At 32.1% G+C, this 16,327-nt stretch overlaps 3 protein-coding genes across 6 annotated transcripts in view; 1 reads left to right on the top strand and 2 right to left on the bottom strand.

Annotated features, from left to right (window-relative positions):
• Nucleotides 1-37: 37 nt before the first annotated feature.
• On the bottom strand, nt 38-5,559 carry LOC109855252 (general transcription factor IIE subunit 1). Of its 2 annotated transcripts, XR_002250278.1 has the most exons (8): nt 5,365-5,559; nt 5,097-5,263; nt 4,884-5,012; nt 4,581-4,807; nt 4,158-4,362; nt 3,854-4,082; nt 3,372-3,598; nt 38-257 (listed from the first exon to the last, which is right to left on the bottom strand). XR_002250278.1 is itself a non-coding variant. In XM_020429277.1 (7 exons), the coding sequence occupies exons 1-7, from the start codon at nt 5,489-5,491 to the stop codon at nt 3,423-3,425; spliced, it is 1,260 nt and encodes a 419-aa protein (XP_020284866.1). In that variant the 5' UTR covers nt 5,492-5,559; the 3' UTR covers nt 3,036-3,422. The 2 variants fall into 2 exon arrangements, 1 of the variants encoding a protein (XP_020284866.1); XM_020429277.1 differs by lacking the exon at nt 38-257 and having other exon boundaries at nt 3,036-3,598.
• Nucleotides 337-2,948, top strand: LOC109855253 (arrestin homolog). The gene is made up of 7 exons (XM_020429279.1): nt 337-492; nt 612-733; nt 830-1,129; nt 1,226-1,453; nt 1,547-1,735; nt 1,967-2,135; nt 2,346-2,948. The coding sequence occupies exons 1-7, from the start codon at nt 426-428 to the stop codon at nt 2,489-2,491; spliced, it is 1,221 nt and encodes a 406-aa protein (XP_020284868.1). The 5' UTR covers nt 337-425; the 3' UTR covers nt 2,492-2,948.
• Nucleotides 5,560-7,096: 1,537 nt separating the features above from the next.
• The window catches only part of LOC109855250 (long-chain fatty acid transport protein 4), a 10,772-nt gene continuing 1,541 nt past the window's right edge, over nt 7,097-16,327 (bottom strand). For all 3 annotated transcript variants that reach the window (XM_020429273.1, XM_020429275.1, XM_020429274.1), the window contains exons 3-13: nt 13,647-14,152; nt 11,234-11,384; nt 10,487-10,724; nt 10,068-10,302; nt 9,746-9,947; nt 9,414-9,606; nt 9,079-9,219; nt 8,838-8,975; nt 8,228-8,385; nt 7,935-8,088; nt 7,097-7,737 (exon numbers count right to left, since the gene is read on the bottom strand). In XM_020429273.1, the coding sequence (XP_020284862.1) occupies nt 7,583-7,737; nt 7,935-8,088; nt 8,228-8,385; nt 8,838-8,975; nt 9,079-9,219; nt 9,414-9,606; nt 9,746-9,947; nt 10,068-10,302; nt 10,487-10,724; nt 11,234-11,384; nt 13,647-14,152 (2,271 nt within the window). In that variant the 3' untranslated portion in view covers nt 7,097-7,582. The remainder of the gene's footprint in view (nt 7,738-7,934; nt 8,089-8,227; nt 8,386-8,837; nt 8,976-9,078; nt 9,220-9,413; nt 9,607-9,745; nt 9,948-10,067; nt 10,303-10,486; nt 10,725-11,233; nt 11,385-13,646; nt 14,153-16,327) is intronic.

Here is a 16,327-nt window from a genome sequence, read left to right as displayed (position 1 = left end):
TCGCGCATGAGATTGTTGGAGAAAAATACATAAACATTTTTCTTAAGTTACATGTATATAAAATTTCATTTTATTATTTTTTTTTATAATATTTTGTACTGTAATATATACATGTATAAATATTGTTATCAACACCATTATTGATGTTTGTTGAGTGTTCATGACTTACTGACGATGAGTAAAGCACACGGAAAATGCATACGATGGTTCTCTGGTGCGTCATAACTCGCACAATCCGCTTAAAGCGTCCATCAGTTCTGTAACAAGGTGATCCAATTAGCCAGTACGGCTTCAAAGCAAGATGAAGCCCCGGCGAGACTATATGAATATGCGATCCCACTGTTAGGAATGTGTCACTTCTGGGCGGGAAATAAATTTCTCTGCTAAATCTCACACGTCCGGTTAGAAAAAAACAAAGTGCACAGATGCTCCCGTTCCTGTTTTTGATCGCCGTTGCAGCCATCAAAGTATTCAAGAAGACCACCCCTAATGGTGAGTTTTTATTTATAATTCCATTCCCTTAAGTTTTCTTCAAGCAAAGTCATATATTTCTTTTGATGCAAAGAAGAAACTTCAAAAAAAAAAAAATTACATTTACACCTCTTACTCAGGGAAAGTTACGGTCTACTTGGGCAAAAGAGACTTCATCGATCATCTAGACCACACCGATCCCATCGACGGCGTTATCGTTGTCGAAAATGACTATCTTCAGGGGCGCAAAGTCTTCGGTCAGGTAAACTGTTTTCCCACGCGTCTTAAAGTAACTTTGAAGAGATATCTTTTTTCTGTCGATGAATAACGTTGTAACGTAAAAATCCGATCTGTTTAGGTCATCACAACCTACCGCTATGGCCGAGAAGAAGACGAAGTTATGGGAGTCAAATTCAGCAAGGAACTGACAGTAGCAAGCGGTCAATTAGTACCACTGAAGAAAGAAAAGCAGGAAACTACACCGATTCAGGAGCGCTTGCTAAAGCGCCTGGGTCCGAACGCATATCCGTTCATATTCCAATTCCCGCAAACAGCTCCTTGCTCGGTCACTCTACAACCTGGCGACGACGACCAAGGAAAACCATTGGGAGTCGAGTACACCGTGAAAGTATTCGTTGGCGAAAGCGAAGAAGACAAGGTATTTAAGAAATATCAAACTTAATGTGTGTGTAAAATTTAAAAACTGAAATTTTGTCATAGATATTCTATATATTTTTTTTTTTTTCATTATCAGGGACACAAAAGGTCCTCTGTAGCGTTAGCTATCAAAAAACTACAGTACGCTCCGCCGTCGCGAGGCCGAAGACTTCCCAGCTCTTTGGTTTCCAAAGGATTTACCTTCTCGCAAGGTAAATTGAATTTGGAAGTCACACTGGATAAGGAGCTCTACTATCATGGCGAGAAAATTGCGGCGAACGTCATTATCACAAACAATTCGCGTAAAGCGGTTAAGAATATCAAGGTACATGCTCTAAAAAGTTTTAAATATATTTGTGTCAAAAATTATTTCTGTTTGGTTTTTTTGATTACATAATGTGGTGTTTTTTTTTCACAGATGTTCGTGGTACAACACTGCGAAGTGACAATGGTAAACACCCAATTTTCGCGGCATGTAGCTAGTTTAGAGACACGCGAAGGCTGCCCGATCACACCAGGCGCATCTTTCACGAAACAATTCTATCTTGTGCCTTTGGCCAGCAGCAACAAAGATCGGCATGGCATCGCTCTCGACGGACATCTCAAAGTGCGTAAAGCAACATGAGTAAAAAAAAAACCACGTTTTCAAAATATATAACTCTTTTAAATTGCTACAATATTAAAATATAATTCTTATAAATATTATTATATATATATATATAATATCTAATAACTCCATCATTTGTTGTGGAAAAAATAACACATTTAATTACTTTTGTCGCGATAATCGATAATTGTGATAATTTGTTTTGATTTTCCTGTTTTGTTTTTGCTTCAGGACGATGACGTAAATCTTGCATCTTCAACTCTAGTCACCGAGGGTAAGTGTCCGGCTGAAGCCATGGGTATCGTGATTTCTTACTCTGTTCGAGTCAAAGTTAACTGCGGTACACTAGGCGGCGAGCTGATCACCGATGTTCCATTCAAACTGATGCATCCAGCCCCTAGTACGTTAATCACGATATTTTTATACGTATTCACGCGCGCGTGCGTGCGTGCACACATGCCGTAATCATACGCACATTAACAGTTTTGCTGTATGTAAAACTATTTTTCACAAAAACTAGATATTTGTTTTTTTCTTAGTCGTGACAAATATTTAAATTTTAAAAGTTTGAAATTTGAATTTAATCAAACACAATTTTTTTGTCATACAGATGCTAATGAAAAAGAAAAGGCTACGTTGAAGAAGAGCAAGAGCACTGAAAGAGCAAAATACGAGAACTCTTGCTACGCCAACGATGACGATGATAACATCGTGTTCGAAGATTTCGCTCGTTTGCGCTTGAATGAACCGGAATAAACTCAAAATCGGTGCTTTTCGCACAGTTAATTATCTCAAAAGAATCCTAATAATACTTGTAATGAATTTTTCTTTGTCTCGACAATCTCGAATTTACCTTCATGTAAATACAGATATTATAATAAAACGATTCTAAATTATCTTAAACGCTCTTAAAATTAAATTTTAATTTTTTAAATAATATATTTCTAACATTCTTAAAGGATTCTTTTGACAAGATTTCTGGTGGAATAAACTGTATCAAGAAAACAATAGATAAAAAAATTTTCAGATTTTAATTATATAATATTATATAAAATAATATTATATATAAAACCACACCAAAATAATTTATAAAAAAAAATACAAAAAAAGCGAAAAAATAACTTTAAATAAAACTCGTCTCGGAATTTCCGTGCGATAGTGGTGGTCGGACAGAAATTCACTGTGAGACGAACCAAAAAAAAAAAAAAAAAAAGTATCAAGTGAGCTTAATGAATAATTGATGTTTGTGATTAAGTTTTGAAAATTTCCCGTATTACCAGAAGTGACAAAGTATATGTTATTTATTTTAATTTATTATATTTTATCGTATTCTCTGCGTTGAATTCTTTGTTTATCTCTTAAGAACTGTTGAGTGACGATATTGTTCAGTTGCAATTATATATATTAGAAAATATATATGGAACTATAAAAATGCACCTTTGTCTTTTTTCTTTTTAAATATCACCAGTCACAATTCTTCAAGATGTGAATATGCATGCGTGATGAACACATGCTCTATTTTTCAATAAAAAGAATACGCAAGCAAGAGAATAACCAAGTTATTAAAAAGATTATTATGAAGAAAATTATATATTTTCTTACGCAAAAAAATATTACAGAAAACCAAAGGAAATACCACATTGACATCAGTCTTGTGCAGAGGACTGCGAAGACGGCACGTTGTTGTTTAATCGTACATATGTGAATAATATTCCTGGTACGTTTGAATGTAAGCTTCCTTCTCTAGAGGCGTCATCTCCGCGATCAGGGTGTCGTTAACGTCGGTGATGACAACAGTTTTGCCGCCGACGCTGACAGTCGGTGTGAGTTCGTCGTCTTCAGAATCCATTGCATCTACTTCACCTAGAGAATCGATGGATAAAGATACATGAACAATATTATTTGAATTATAAGAAACAAAATAGAGTAATTTTTTGACAAATTTAAAGACAGATACAAAAAAAACTAAGAAGCAGAAAAATTGTGTTTCTTATGTACACGCTTCTCAGATATGCGCGATCATTTTTTGTATTTTTTTTTGTTGATTTTATATTACTCTCTACGCTTGAACAATTATCTCAATTTCAAAATATGTAATGCATAAAAAATTTTTCAAACCGGCATCGATGATTTGCATTTCCGCGTCTTCCTCGTTATCGCTGCTATCGCTGGATTCTTGTGGAAGCGCCGCTTTGATAGACGTGGTGGAATTGGTGCCGCCTTTCTTTTCGTGAGCTAGCAGCACCGACATAATATCCTCACCCTGCTTGTTGTTCGTTGTGGTTGTATTTGTGGCAGTTGCAGCGGCTTTGTCCAAAATGTTCTCTTGTGTATTCACACCGTCAGGCTGCGAAGTAATATTTAAGACATGAAGAAAGAACTCGTAAAGAGTTCAAGGGAAAATATGACAATAAACAAATACCTGTAAACCGTCAGAATTAATAATTGTGCTTTCCATCATCCATATGGGTCTCTCCTTTCTGTGATTTGCGTTATCCTCAGAAGACTCGTCTCCAATAGTAACATCGACTCTAGTGTCTTCCACCAAAAAGCCTGACGTTCTTGTAGCTTCACCAGACCATTGTTCGTTAGGTGCTCTGAGATTACTTGGTTTTTTTGTGTCGATGCTATCGAAAATAATTAAATAAAAAAAGTTTTTTAATAGATAAAACATTTTTAATTTATATATAACGTAAAAAAATATAAAATAAAAACCTATTTTAAAATTTAATGCATTTTTTAATTTAATTTTAAGATTTAATATTAAATAAAACAATATCATTGAACAAATTTGAGTTAGTGGTTCAAAAATTGCCATTTCAAAATTATTTTTAAAAGTACTCACCCCCGAATAACATTAATATCAACAGGCTCTGGTTCCAATATTTCAGGTGCCAATTTAATTCCTTCAACTTCTCTTAGTAATATATACAAAGGTTCCATCTGTTCATTGAATTTTGCTAATAATAATCTAGAATCTATCTTTGGGAGAGCAGATTGATCTTCTTCTACTAATTCGTGACAATATGTACACCTAAATTCATCCGTTCTAGGATCAAAAAGTTGATCCGCCTGTAGAAACAATTTGACAAAATTTTATTTATGCTTTACTTAATTTTATTAATTATATTAATTATATTATCTCTACCTCAAGATCAGTAAATGTTTTTAAACAACTTAGACATTTAAAACTAGCTCTGCTGGTTGCATCTCTCTCCTCAGTTTCCATTCTCTTTCTCATTAAATCAAGTTTGTATTTAACTACATTTACAAATGTCTAGAACAAAAATATTGATGTTTTTATTTACTCTTCTTGTTTTTCTTATTAAGTTAGAAAGAAACTTGTAATCAAGCTACATACTTTATAATTAATAAAGTAATAATTGACTTTTTGTGCTTTGCCATCTGAGCCTGTTTCCATTTTCAATCTCACTTGAATGAACTTATCATTTCGTAATGTTGTTATTCTGGCTCTTAACATTTTTCGTTCAAACTTCAACAACTCACAGATATCATCTTCTTTCATACCTATGTTATAAATAATAAAATGTGCAATATATATCAGTAGGAAAAAATTATTTTGATTTTGAAAAGCTTATATATATTGACATGTATGTAAAAAACCTTACATGGATTTCTAACAAGCATGTCCACAATTAAGGCATCCTCTATTGTATAAAATCCACGCACAACAAGGCGTGCCAATTGCTTTAAGCTACTGGGCACTTCAGTAACAAGTCTCTCGTCAGCACTCATATTTTTTATATACAAGACAGTTTTCTTTAAGAATAAATATAATGTTGCACAATAATATAATGTTATTTTATGTTATATTACAACATATATTGCTGCAGATATAAGTTATATATCGTTGTGTAAATTTATACATCAAGTTTATATCAAAAACATGTTTGGTATAACACAATTCTATGTATATATGCTCTTCACACGTTTACACAGTCATTATCTTCTGCTTAAAAAAAAATGAAATAGTATAAGCAAATTATCACACCATCACATTTTTCGGCACAACATATCACGTAAATAACACACGGTGCAATGTTTCTCTCATTTTGTATTTTTTATAACAGTTAAATTAAAACTTTTTCGTTTTCTTTGAATTATTATACGTCTGTTCCGAATTGAGAGATATTACGTGCCGTTAACAGGTGTTGGAAAAATGGAAAAATACAATTTGTGTCCTCGGAGCGCGTTGTGTTTATCACCACGACTACTACGCTCTGACTTTACGCCAGAATAAGTGAGGTTAAGTTAGAATAGGTTAGGACGGTTGAATTCTTTTCAAATCACATAAGTTGTCAGCCGCTCGGAAAATTAAAAAAAAAAAAATCATAAAAGTTATCATAAACCATTAGTACCGAAATTTTCGTGTTGTAAAGAAAATTATCAGCGCCTCCGTCACCCAAGTGTTAGAAAAATAAAACAGAAAAGTGAAACAGCGATAATAAAAAAATATCACAGTGTTTTATCTTTTGTTCCACATGGTAACAGACTTATTACATGTTAATTGATATTACACGATCAAATATAATCAATGTGCTATGAAGAAAGACTTTTGGAATGTCTCCTTTTCTTAAAAAATTCCCACGTGCGAATCGAAAATTGGCGGCTTTGTGCGCGCGCGCGCTCTACGGTTCGATATTTCGAGAATCGAAATATCGCGCGTTTCGATACACTCGAATTGGCGGGCAGTCATGGGCAGTGACGGAGGCAAAAGTTCAGAACGTACAAGCTGTCCTGCATTTCTTGCGATTATTATCTTGCACGTAAGTATATCTCTGTAATATACGCGTGTACCGCAAAGTATCGGTTCGTTAAGTGTTGCGTAACTAGTAGTCTTCCGCACTCGCGCTAGTAATCGGCGAAGTATCGAAGTATCGGTTAAATTATATGTCAAAGTCGCGCGCGAGAAAATGTCATACGCGCGCGTTAGCGCGGCGATTGTGCATTCGAAAAAACAGTGAAAATGAAGAACAATGTGAATGCGAACGGTTCTTTATTGTACGATTTGTGCAACAATGTGACTGTGAAAAACAATCAAGATGGTAGCAAGCAGCATCCAAACTTCGGACGGTGCGATAATTGGCCGCGCACGGTGCGAGATTGAGCGTATCAGCCTGGTGAGTACATCTCCTTAGATCATAAATTGTTTTTATAAATAAAAAATTATTTGTCTTAACATGAGGAATTGAAAATTATATAATACGTGTTTTGTGGAACAAAAGAGGTTTTAAAATTTCAACCGCGGAATAAAGTAAACATAGAATCACATTTGTATTTTATATAACAATCATGTAACAATTTATTATACATTTTCAAATATCTTTCTTTTATAAAATGGTACAAATATTATATGCGAAAGGGAAGAGAGCGGAAGAGTACAATACAAAAAACAAATATTACAATTTGGAAATGAGTGATTCAGAGAAGACAGACAGTCACATTTACCAGTTAATTAAATAAGATTTATAAAATATATATATATATATATGTATATATATTTATATAAAATATATAATATATAAACTGTGAAGACTTAAAAAGGCTTATCATAGAAAATAAATTAAAAAAAAAATAAGTAATTTGAATTGTGTTGTTCAACTGTCTAACTTCTTTTGTACATATTTTGCATTATATGTGTATATGTTCTATTTTCACCACACCTTTGTTGCGTTATTTACTTTATCTTGATGACAAATTTGCTTAAAACATAATAAGTTAACGTATTTATACTAATATACTGCCTACAGCTGCTGACAATATTATAGTCTTTTTGTCATCTCAGTAAACTTCTCTCATTCATTTCATTTATAAAAAGTTGAGGTTTTAGAACTTAAGTTTTCCTTCTTGAATCTCGTTGTAAACTTCTGGCGTCAATGGTTGATATCCAAGCTTAGCATTAAAATAATAGAGTTTGTCTTTTACTTTAGAAGGATTGTATCCTTCTTCTTGTAGATCTTTCTTCTTCAGTTTAAACGTTCCTGTAAATCAATAATAATGAGAAAAAGAGAGAAAATAGAGAGACACTTGTGTATATTTTCCAAATTTCTACATGTAATATGTTTTGATTTTGTTATTCTATTTTTAAAGCAAAATATAGTAGTTGTTTAGCAATTAAATTTCACATAGCATTTGTTCCACACTAAAGATATAAATGTATTTATTTGTAAAAATGTACCTGTGAGATCAATCTTTGTCAGAATTCTAACAAATTGTGGCCTAGCATAGGCGGGTAACTGTTCCTGAATATCAGAAGCTAATTTGTTCACATCAAGTGTCCCGTCTTCATCGTAAATAGCAGCCATTCCCGCTCTACCTTCGTTACCTCGAATCTATATCAAAATAATTATCTATTCGGTTTCTTAAGTTTAGTGCACATTTATTGTCAAAGATTGCGTTTTCGCATTAGATTTCTTAACAGAACAAAACTTCATTGAAAAAAATACATCATTGTATGCGTATTATTATTACCTCAACTCCGTATACAATACAGTCTCGATAATTGATAAGATTGCTGACTATCGCTTCAATTTCAGAAGTCGAAACATTTTCTCCTTTCCATCGGAACGTATCGCCCGTTCTGTCCTTGAAATACAAGTAACCCAGTTCATCAGCAACCACAATGTCTCCTAATTAATTTAAGTCGATAAATATATGTTTTGCAACAAAATTTACTTACTGCTAACATAAATTAAATTACATTTTTTAGTGTAGAATGTGAACAAACATAAACTAATTTATAAATGAAAAAAAAGAAGACTAAATATAACTGTTTTGCAGATGTTAAACATAGATATATTAAGGAGAAACAAATCGTGATCTTGAATTTACAAATATTTGCACATTTTGAACATTGTTTAGAATTATATGTCATCGAAGAAGATCCAAAATCAAATCGAAACGTTTGTCATTGCTTATATAATCAAGAATATTTACTTTAAAATTCTGCAACGTTAGCTCGCATCGGTCCTGAACAAATTTTATTTTTAATCTTTCACAAGTTTAAACACGGATTAAAACTTTTGTAGTTTAAAGCACATATAAAGTGAATATAATGTAAATATGAAATATTTGTACATACCTGACAAAAACGCGGAATCACCTTTTTTGAAAACATCGCGAACAATTTTCTTGTCAGATGCTTTTTGATCAACATATCCCAAAAATGCTCTCGCGGGATTATTTGATTCAATTTTTCCTATAAACACTCCAGGCTCATCTATTGAAAAATATATTAGGTTTAATTTGAGAATTATTGCAACATTTAAAATCTGTAGAACAATAATAATGTGCTAGCTTCTTATTGCATATTAGTAGCTTACTTGGCTCGCAAACTTGACATAATCCTTTAGAGTCGCGTATTGGTTCTCCGTCTTCGTTCACTTTGATAATAGATATCGGATAAACCGATGGAATAATTCTTGAGAGAAATCCCACTGCCCCAATTTTATTATCAACATTCACTGGAAAAAAAAAACTTTTTGTAATGTTCTCAATAATGTTCTTCTATCACATTTTTAAAACGCACATACAACTCCTCGATAATAAATAAAAATAAAAGGTATATGTATATTTAAATATATACATATACATATATGCGCACGTGTATGCATGTATACGTGTATCATAAAAACACTATGAATAGAACATTACATACTGATATTAGCATTGCCCTCGGTTGCGCCATAAAACTCAAGAACTTTTCTGATATTGAATCTCTTGACAAATTCCTCCCAAATTTGCGGTCGTAATCCATTTCCGAATATCATTCTAACGTTATGCTCGGTATCTTCTTTTTTCTGCGGTACCGCCAATATGTATCGACACATTTCGCCTATGTATTGAGCGACCTGATATTTTCCAAAATTTTCATCAAAAACATAAATGTTGATAGTACAATTTTACTTTAGTAGAAGAAATTAATACAAAAGACCAGATCAAATAGGTGTTTTTGTAACTGATTTAAAATATAGAATTTATTATACTCACAGTGCACTTGTATTTTATGCAATCGCTGAAGTACAAGCTAGCCGAAAATTTTTTTCTTATTACTGTTGTGTTACCGTGCAACAAAGCTTGACCCACCGCCATAACACCACCAGCTGTGTGATACAACGGCAATGGTGTGTACACAACATCCGAATTACGCAAAATTCCCAGAAAATGAACAGCACCTGCTATAAACATAAATCTAAAAAAAAAAAAAAAAAAAAAATAATCTGTTACATGATGTTTTCAAAAAATCGTAAATAATATTATTATATCAAAAAAAAAGATTTATACTTTGCAGCATATATTGACAAAGTAGTACCTTGAATTTGTAATTACGGCTGGCTTGGGAAGTCCTGTTGTCCCGCTTGTGTAAATATACACCAACGTATCATTATAACATCCTTTCTCTTTTATATCGGGTGGCGCAGCAGATGTATCCGTCAAGAGAAGGTTCAAGTCCTTTTCTTTTAAACCGATTGGTGTTATATTCGGATGACTTCCGAATCTATATAGTGCCAATTTGGCATCAAAGGACGCGGCGATGTCTGTTACAGCTGAAATTATACGTACAAATATATATATACATATATAATATTGTTGAAATATTCATAATTAACAAAAAATTAGAATACATTTCTACTAGGATTGTTAGAAAAACATCGCGATCTTATGAATACATTTCTAATATCTCGAGTGTTGTGTAAAATAATAACTATTAGATAAATATAATATTTGTACCGTCAAACAATTCTACGCTGTATATGAGCGCCTGACAGTTCGCTACGTTGATACTATGTAGTAGACTAGTTTTACGAAGATTGGTATTAATCAGAGATGTTACAACGCCGAGCTTGCTTAAACCAAGCCAAATCCCAACGAATTCCGGTCGATTTTCCAATAACAATGCAATCACATCTCCCTTCTTGTAACCGTGCGATTGAAATATTTTTGCAATTTTGTTACTGAAGTCCTCCATCTGTGAAAAAAAATGGAATCACAATTACAATGCGATATCTATAGATGATGTCGCGTGAGAAAGAGCCGACTGCAAATTGAACAAGAATAGATCATTAAAATCGAGGTCACGAATTGTGGGACATTATTATACACACATTGTATAATAAAGTGAGAATTAAAAACACATTTGATAAACTTTACCGCACTTTGTGTATTTTCTTCATAAGTTAATTGCATGTATATTGTACATAATTAAAATATATAATATCGCATTATATGTGTGTCCAAATGTTATAAATAATAACTTCTAGAACAGTAAAGAATAAATTTCAAATTAAGTTTATAAAGCTCACAACGTAATATATGTGCAAGAGTCTCTCATCAATTTATATACATTTATTTATATAAATTATTATAGTTGTAGAGAAAGAGAAGGAAAGGAAGAGAAAGAGAAAGAGAGAATTAGATCTTTACTAAAAGAAAGATATTTTAAACTGAGTTAATGTAAAAAAAAAACACATTTTTTACCTGTTGAAAAGTCCATTTCTGATCTTCAAATATTAGACAAATTTTGTTTGGATAATGATTCACATACTGTCTAAATACATCGGCAACACTTCTGTCTTTCTTTTGATGGCCGCGTATTGACATTAGCATTCTAACATATCCAATGAGTCCTCTGAAAAAAAAAGTTCCATGTACACTCTATTAAATATGCTATACACATATAAGATTTCTAAATATAAGAGCATAAATATTTAAAACTATGGATTAAATATGCATATTCTTAAAACTTTATTAAATGTAAAAAATCTTATTCCATATTATCAATTGTGCTAAACTGCATATTCTTAAAATGTATATTTTTTGCGAATATTTATTATATCAGTTTAACAATATTTGAAGAATAAGTAAAAGGATAATATTTTATAAAGAATAAAAAAATTTCATTCAAATATATAGCAAAAATATAAATTGTTTCCAAGAATTATCTCAATGTATTGTTTTTCGAATATTTTCTAAATTTAAGTAACAGTAGAGTCACACAAAAAATAAACCTCTTATTTTGCGTATTTATATTATAAAGACTAAGGAAAACCACGAAATTCCGTTATTCTTTCTCGAGGTCAACACGAGAAAGAATGTTGCATTCGCTCAGCTTCAGTGCGGAACAAAAGATAAAATAATAAAAATGTTTTCTCCTCAAGGCTAGCACAAAAAAGAGAATATTTTGTTTCGTATTGCATCAATTTTTTTTTCACCAATAATTCTTTTACAGTTCTCAATTTATTCAATTGTTTTTGTTAATTTTTTTCTCTCTCCCTCCGTCTCGAAGGACATGAGTTTAAATCAGTCTCGTCTGTGTTTAATTTCTGATTATGTTGACTTTTTAAATTATCTATTCAGACAAAATTGTTTAAATTTTTTTTGTTCCAAAAAGAAAAAACAAATCATTTAATACACATCGAAGTACGGTTTATGACTGTGTGTGATATAATGACCTAGATCTTGATAAAAGTCAGTCCCACCACAGTCATGGCTTCGGTTCTGATCGCGGTGTAATATCTATACTATATTCGTGGTCATGATCAATGACAATCACGGCCGCAAACATAAAAGAACGAAAAATCATCAACGTAAGATCAAGTTACTGTGGATGCTATAACATACGCGAACGTAAACGTCGAAGATTCAAACACCTAAACAAAATCTATCTCACACACAGAATACAAACTTTGTTTTTATACTAATAACTTTTTAAAATAAATTTTTACTTAAAATGATATTTCCGATGGTTTTATTTTGGAAATAGAGTTTATTTGTTTTATAGGTTAACTTTTTCTTACGTAACAAAGTAATTTAAAAAGCTAAGTTATTTCACAGTTTCTTATATAGTGTTCATAAGGAAAAACAACATATAATTGGCGATTATTGTGATATCTAATACGTGTTCATAATCGTGTTCGTTACGAGACACGCATGCACACATTCTTTTCTTGTTTAATTTCGAGGTCAATTATTGTAAGTTAATGATTTAAGAATTTCAATTTTTGTGAGAGAAATAGAATGTAGCAAGAAATGATTTGAACTCGTGACAGTATTATTAATGTGTGTGTATTTTGAGTAAAATTTGTTTATAATATTGAAAATAAATTGTTTCTTTGTAGATAATTATTTACTCATAGATGACAGTCTCCAATTATGGAAATTCAATATGGCTGGTAAAGAAAAAACGCTTTAAAAAGTAAAAGCGCAAAGTTCAAATATTTTCTTTATGCTCACGCAATTTACATTCGTATTCGAGTCTCTGTATTCAAATAAAAGAATTGTTTTTTCATCCGGTTGGATTGCACAAATCAATGATCAATAATTATTAGCGATGTCCGTTATTGTTTTTTCAAAAAATAAGAATAAATTCTCTAAGATTTGTTTTTGTTATTAATAATAAAAAAGTTTACATGTATAATTTATATATATGTAGTTTATATATATATATATATATATATATATATATATAAAGAAAATAAGTTAATTTTTTAAATCTTATTCTCTTATATTAACTGCGTAATCGTAAAAACATTAATATGTTTTACATGAATAATGTATATGTATTCGTGATATATAATTATGTTATTGTGTGACGAGAGCAAATATGTACAAAAGTAATCTCCACTTGTAACATCAAACACATTTTGTATACAGTTAGAAAACTGATGTGTAAGTTGTTTAGCAGAAGATATTTGACTAATAAAGCTAATAAGAACACCAACGTAAGACCACACACTTATGCAGATCTTAATCTTTCATAATAAGTCACATCGCTCTCTTCTTAACTAAGTAAACAATTGACTGATTTCGCGCGATAGCGGTGCAGAAGATAACAGTGCAGAAGTAAAATTTGCGCGCATGTCTGATGTTATTTACAAAAAAAAATACTCACTTTACATCTCGCGGAATTGTTCTAAGCGCGATGTAAAACCATCGTAGACGTCCACCGGCGACGAAGTAGGCGACGGAGACCACGACAAGGAGTTGCACAAGATAGATCGGACCCATATAAATCAGTATGAGAGCCAGAGCGCCCGCAACAGCCGCCAGAAGCAGCATAGTAAGAGTCAAGTGTCGTAGAAAACGGCCGAAAGTTTTCCAGCGACTTTTGCTCGCGGAGGAATCACTCACCGATCTTGTCGTCGTAGTTCTCTTCTTCGCGATCGTGCGCTCCGTACTCTGGTCGGCTAGCGTGCCCACCACGTTCGGCACATTTACTTGGTGCCCCACTCCGGCCGTTGCCCTCACATCATATCTGTTGGCGATGGTAGACTCGTTCGACGATATCGGCGTCGATGCCAACGCCGATTCCGGCGTCGACGTCGACGCCGACGCCGACCGCGAGTTACCTGAAGACGATACTCCGAATACAAAGCGTCCTTCGCCACGCTCGATATCCTGTAACCGAAGATGCGCGCAGATCTCTCAGAAGATGCATGATTGAGACGCGACTTTAGAACGAAGCGCATTTTAAATTCGGAAGAACGCGTCTGGCAACTTTCAATTCATCACGTCGAGTATAAAGTATGTTATGTTCCCATTGCCACCGATAATGGACTCGCGGACTTTTTAAATCTCTCTCTCTTTCTCTCTCTCTCTCTTTCTTACTCGATGATTAACATCTATTTATTTTGCACAGATACAACATAAATGCAATAAACAATTTATTATGTTCTTACAAACCCAACCAACACACTGACACAGCAAAATACTAGCATAATATATTCAAGGTAATTTATAAAATGCTAACATTTAATTTCTACGTAACAACAATTTTTTTCATGTGCATATTTACATATTTTTTTTATAAAAATACATGTATACATATCTGATTACTCGCTGACGTGTTTCGAGTTTTATATAATCGTTTATATATTTCCTGTAAGAGACTGGATAGGATAGGTAATGTCGAAGAGAAAATTAAAGTTGCATTATATTTTGCGTTTTTGATAAAAATTTGTAATTGCAGAGTTTTTTTAATCAATTGAATTTTTTTTACTGTTTACTAAATGAAGGAGTGTAGAATTTTACACGTTCTCATCAAGATTTTCCGGTCACTGGTTGACTAGAACAGACTAGATTTCTAGTTTTTTAACCGACTACTTTCTAATAATTTAGTTTCTTCCATGTAACGTGCTTGAAACTACGTATATTTGTAACCTAGTCTTAATTTAAAATAGTTTCATTTTTATCAAACCACTGATTGTTTTCCTCATAGCATAATTTTCTAGCATATACATTTTTATCATGATGTATTTATTTGCCAAAAAACAGCATAAATATTAATATTATCTGTGTTCAATGAAGCACATTAAATAACATTAAAATAATTAGAAACTAAAATACTATATATACTGTATAAATGGTTATATATTTTATCGAGTAAAAATCGAAATAAAAAGTTTCGTGTCTAGCGATAAGAAGTGTCTTATTGCAGTGGTTCTTATTGTTTTCAACATGTTTTTAAACTTCTAAAGTATATCTAGAGACATCTCTAGATGCACTTTAAAAAATCTTTTTTCTCTTATAAATTATATATGAATTTTAATTCTAAAAACTTATTTACCTATTATATTATATAATACCGTGCGTAGTGCGCGCACACTTTGTTGCGCTTATCTTGAGCACTATCGCGTTTCTTTATATATATGTATTTATATATATATATACATATATAATATATTTTTTCTAGTAAGATAATACTATAGTATGTGATTACATAATTGTAAGTAAATTAATTGTTTTCGATTTTATAAGTTTTTTACGTGGAATACAATTATTTTTCAGTTTCACAATAGCATTATTTATCAGTTATGTTGCATCTTAATTAATATTTGATGTTAAGTAAAACATATAATGCCATCTGATGTTACACGTGAGAAATTACGGTTGTGCGAATTGCGCGTGCGTTTTTTGCTCTTACAAGTAATTATCTGTGATAATATCATATACGGTAAGATTTGTACATTTGGTGCCGTTAGTATGCCTTTCTCTTCGGGTTTAGACATTTTCCGGTTAAACAATCGTAAATATCTCGTCGTATATATATATATATATATATCTAAATATGTCGTGTGTCATGCATATTTTATACTTACTAGAAAAATGGGACTGATTTTCCACGTAACATGTGCTTTAAATGGTGCTAACACACATTTTTGCAAAATCCTTTTAAATCGCGTGTTTATGCCGCACGACAATACTTTGTTTGCTTTAATTAGTATATCAATAATAATGCCACCACCTTTGGTACTTAATTGTGACCGAATTAACTGTCTGTCTGTTTAATGAGTAACATCTCTGTGGCCGCATGTAGACATGTCGCAAGTGAAGATTATTAGAAAGTTTTATAATTTTCACAATTTAAGGCAATTTTCACCTGCCTGTTAGATTTCCGCACTCTCCACTATATGATCAATAACCCGACAATGCTGCTATCTTGCGGTAAAAGTCATAACAATATCTGATCTTTAGTTTCATTTTATATATATGCATAATAAAGATTTAATTGTCTTATTTGCATATATGGTATGTATTTTTTTATCTCAGGTGATATATTAAAAAAATATATAT

This window comes from Pseudomyrmex gracilis, unplaced genomic scaffold (assembly GCF_002006095.1).
Source record: "Pseudomyrmex gracilis isolate BER0280 unplaced genomic scaffold, ASM200609v1 scaffold_84, whole genome shotgun sequence".
NCBI classification, from domain to species: domain Eukaryota; kingdom Metazoa; phylum Arthropoda; class Insecta; order Hymenoptera; family Formicidae; genus Pseudomyrmex; species Pseudomyrmex gracilis.
This window is presented reverse-complemented; position numbering and strand designations above follow the sequence as displayed.

Excerpts from the sequence above, each read along its gene's own strand:
- LOC109855253 (XM_020429279.1), top strand. The coding sequence starts at position 426 with ATGCTCCCGTTCCTGTTTTTGATCGCCGTTGCAGCCATCAAAGTATTC. Across the intron at positions 1,454-1,546 it reads AAGCGGTTAAGAATATCAAG|ATGTTCGTGGTACAACACTG; the intron begins GTACATGCTCTA and ends TTTTTTTCACAG. Across the intron at positions 2,136-2,345 it reads ACTGATGCATCCAGCCCCTA|ATGCTAATGAAAAAGAAAAG; the intron begins GTACGTTAATCA and ends TTTGTCATACAG.
- LOC109855252 (XM_020429277.1), bottom strand. The coding sequence starts at position 5,491 with ATGAGTGCTGACGAGAGACTTGTTACTGAAGTGCCCAGTAGCTTAAAG. Across the intron at positions 4,083-4,157 it reads TTAATTCTGACGGTTTACAG|CCTGACGGTGTGAATACACA; the intron begins GTATTTGTTTAT and ends ATTACTTCGCAG. Across the intron at positions 3,599-3,853 it reads AATGCAAATCATCGATGCCG|GTGAAGTAGATGCAATGGAT; the intron begins GTTTGAAAAATT and ends TCGATTCTCTAG.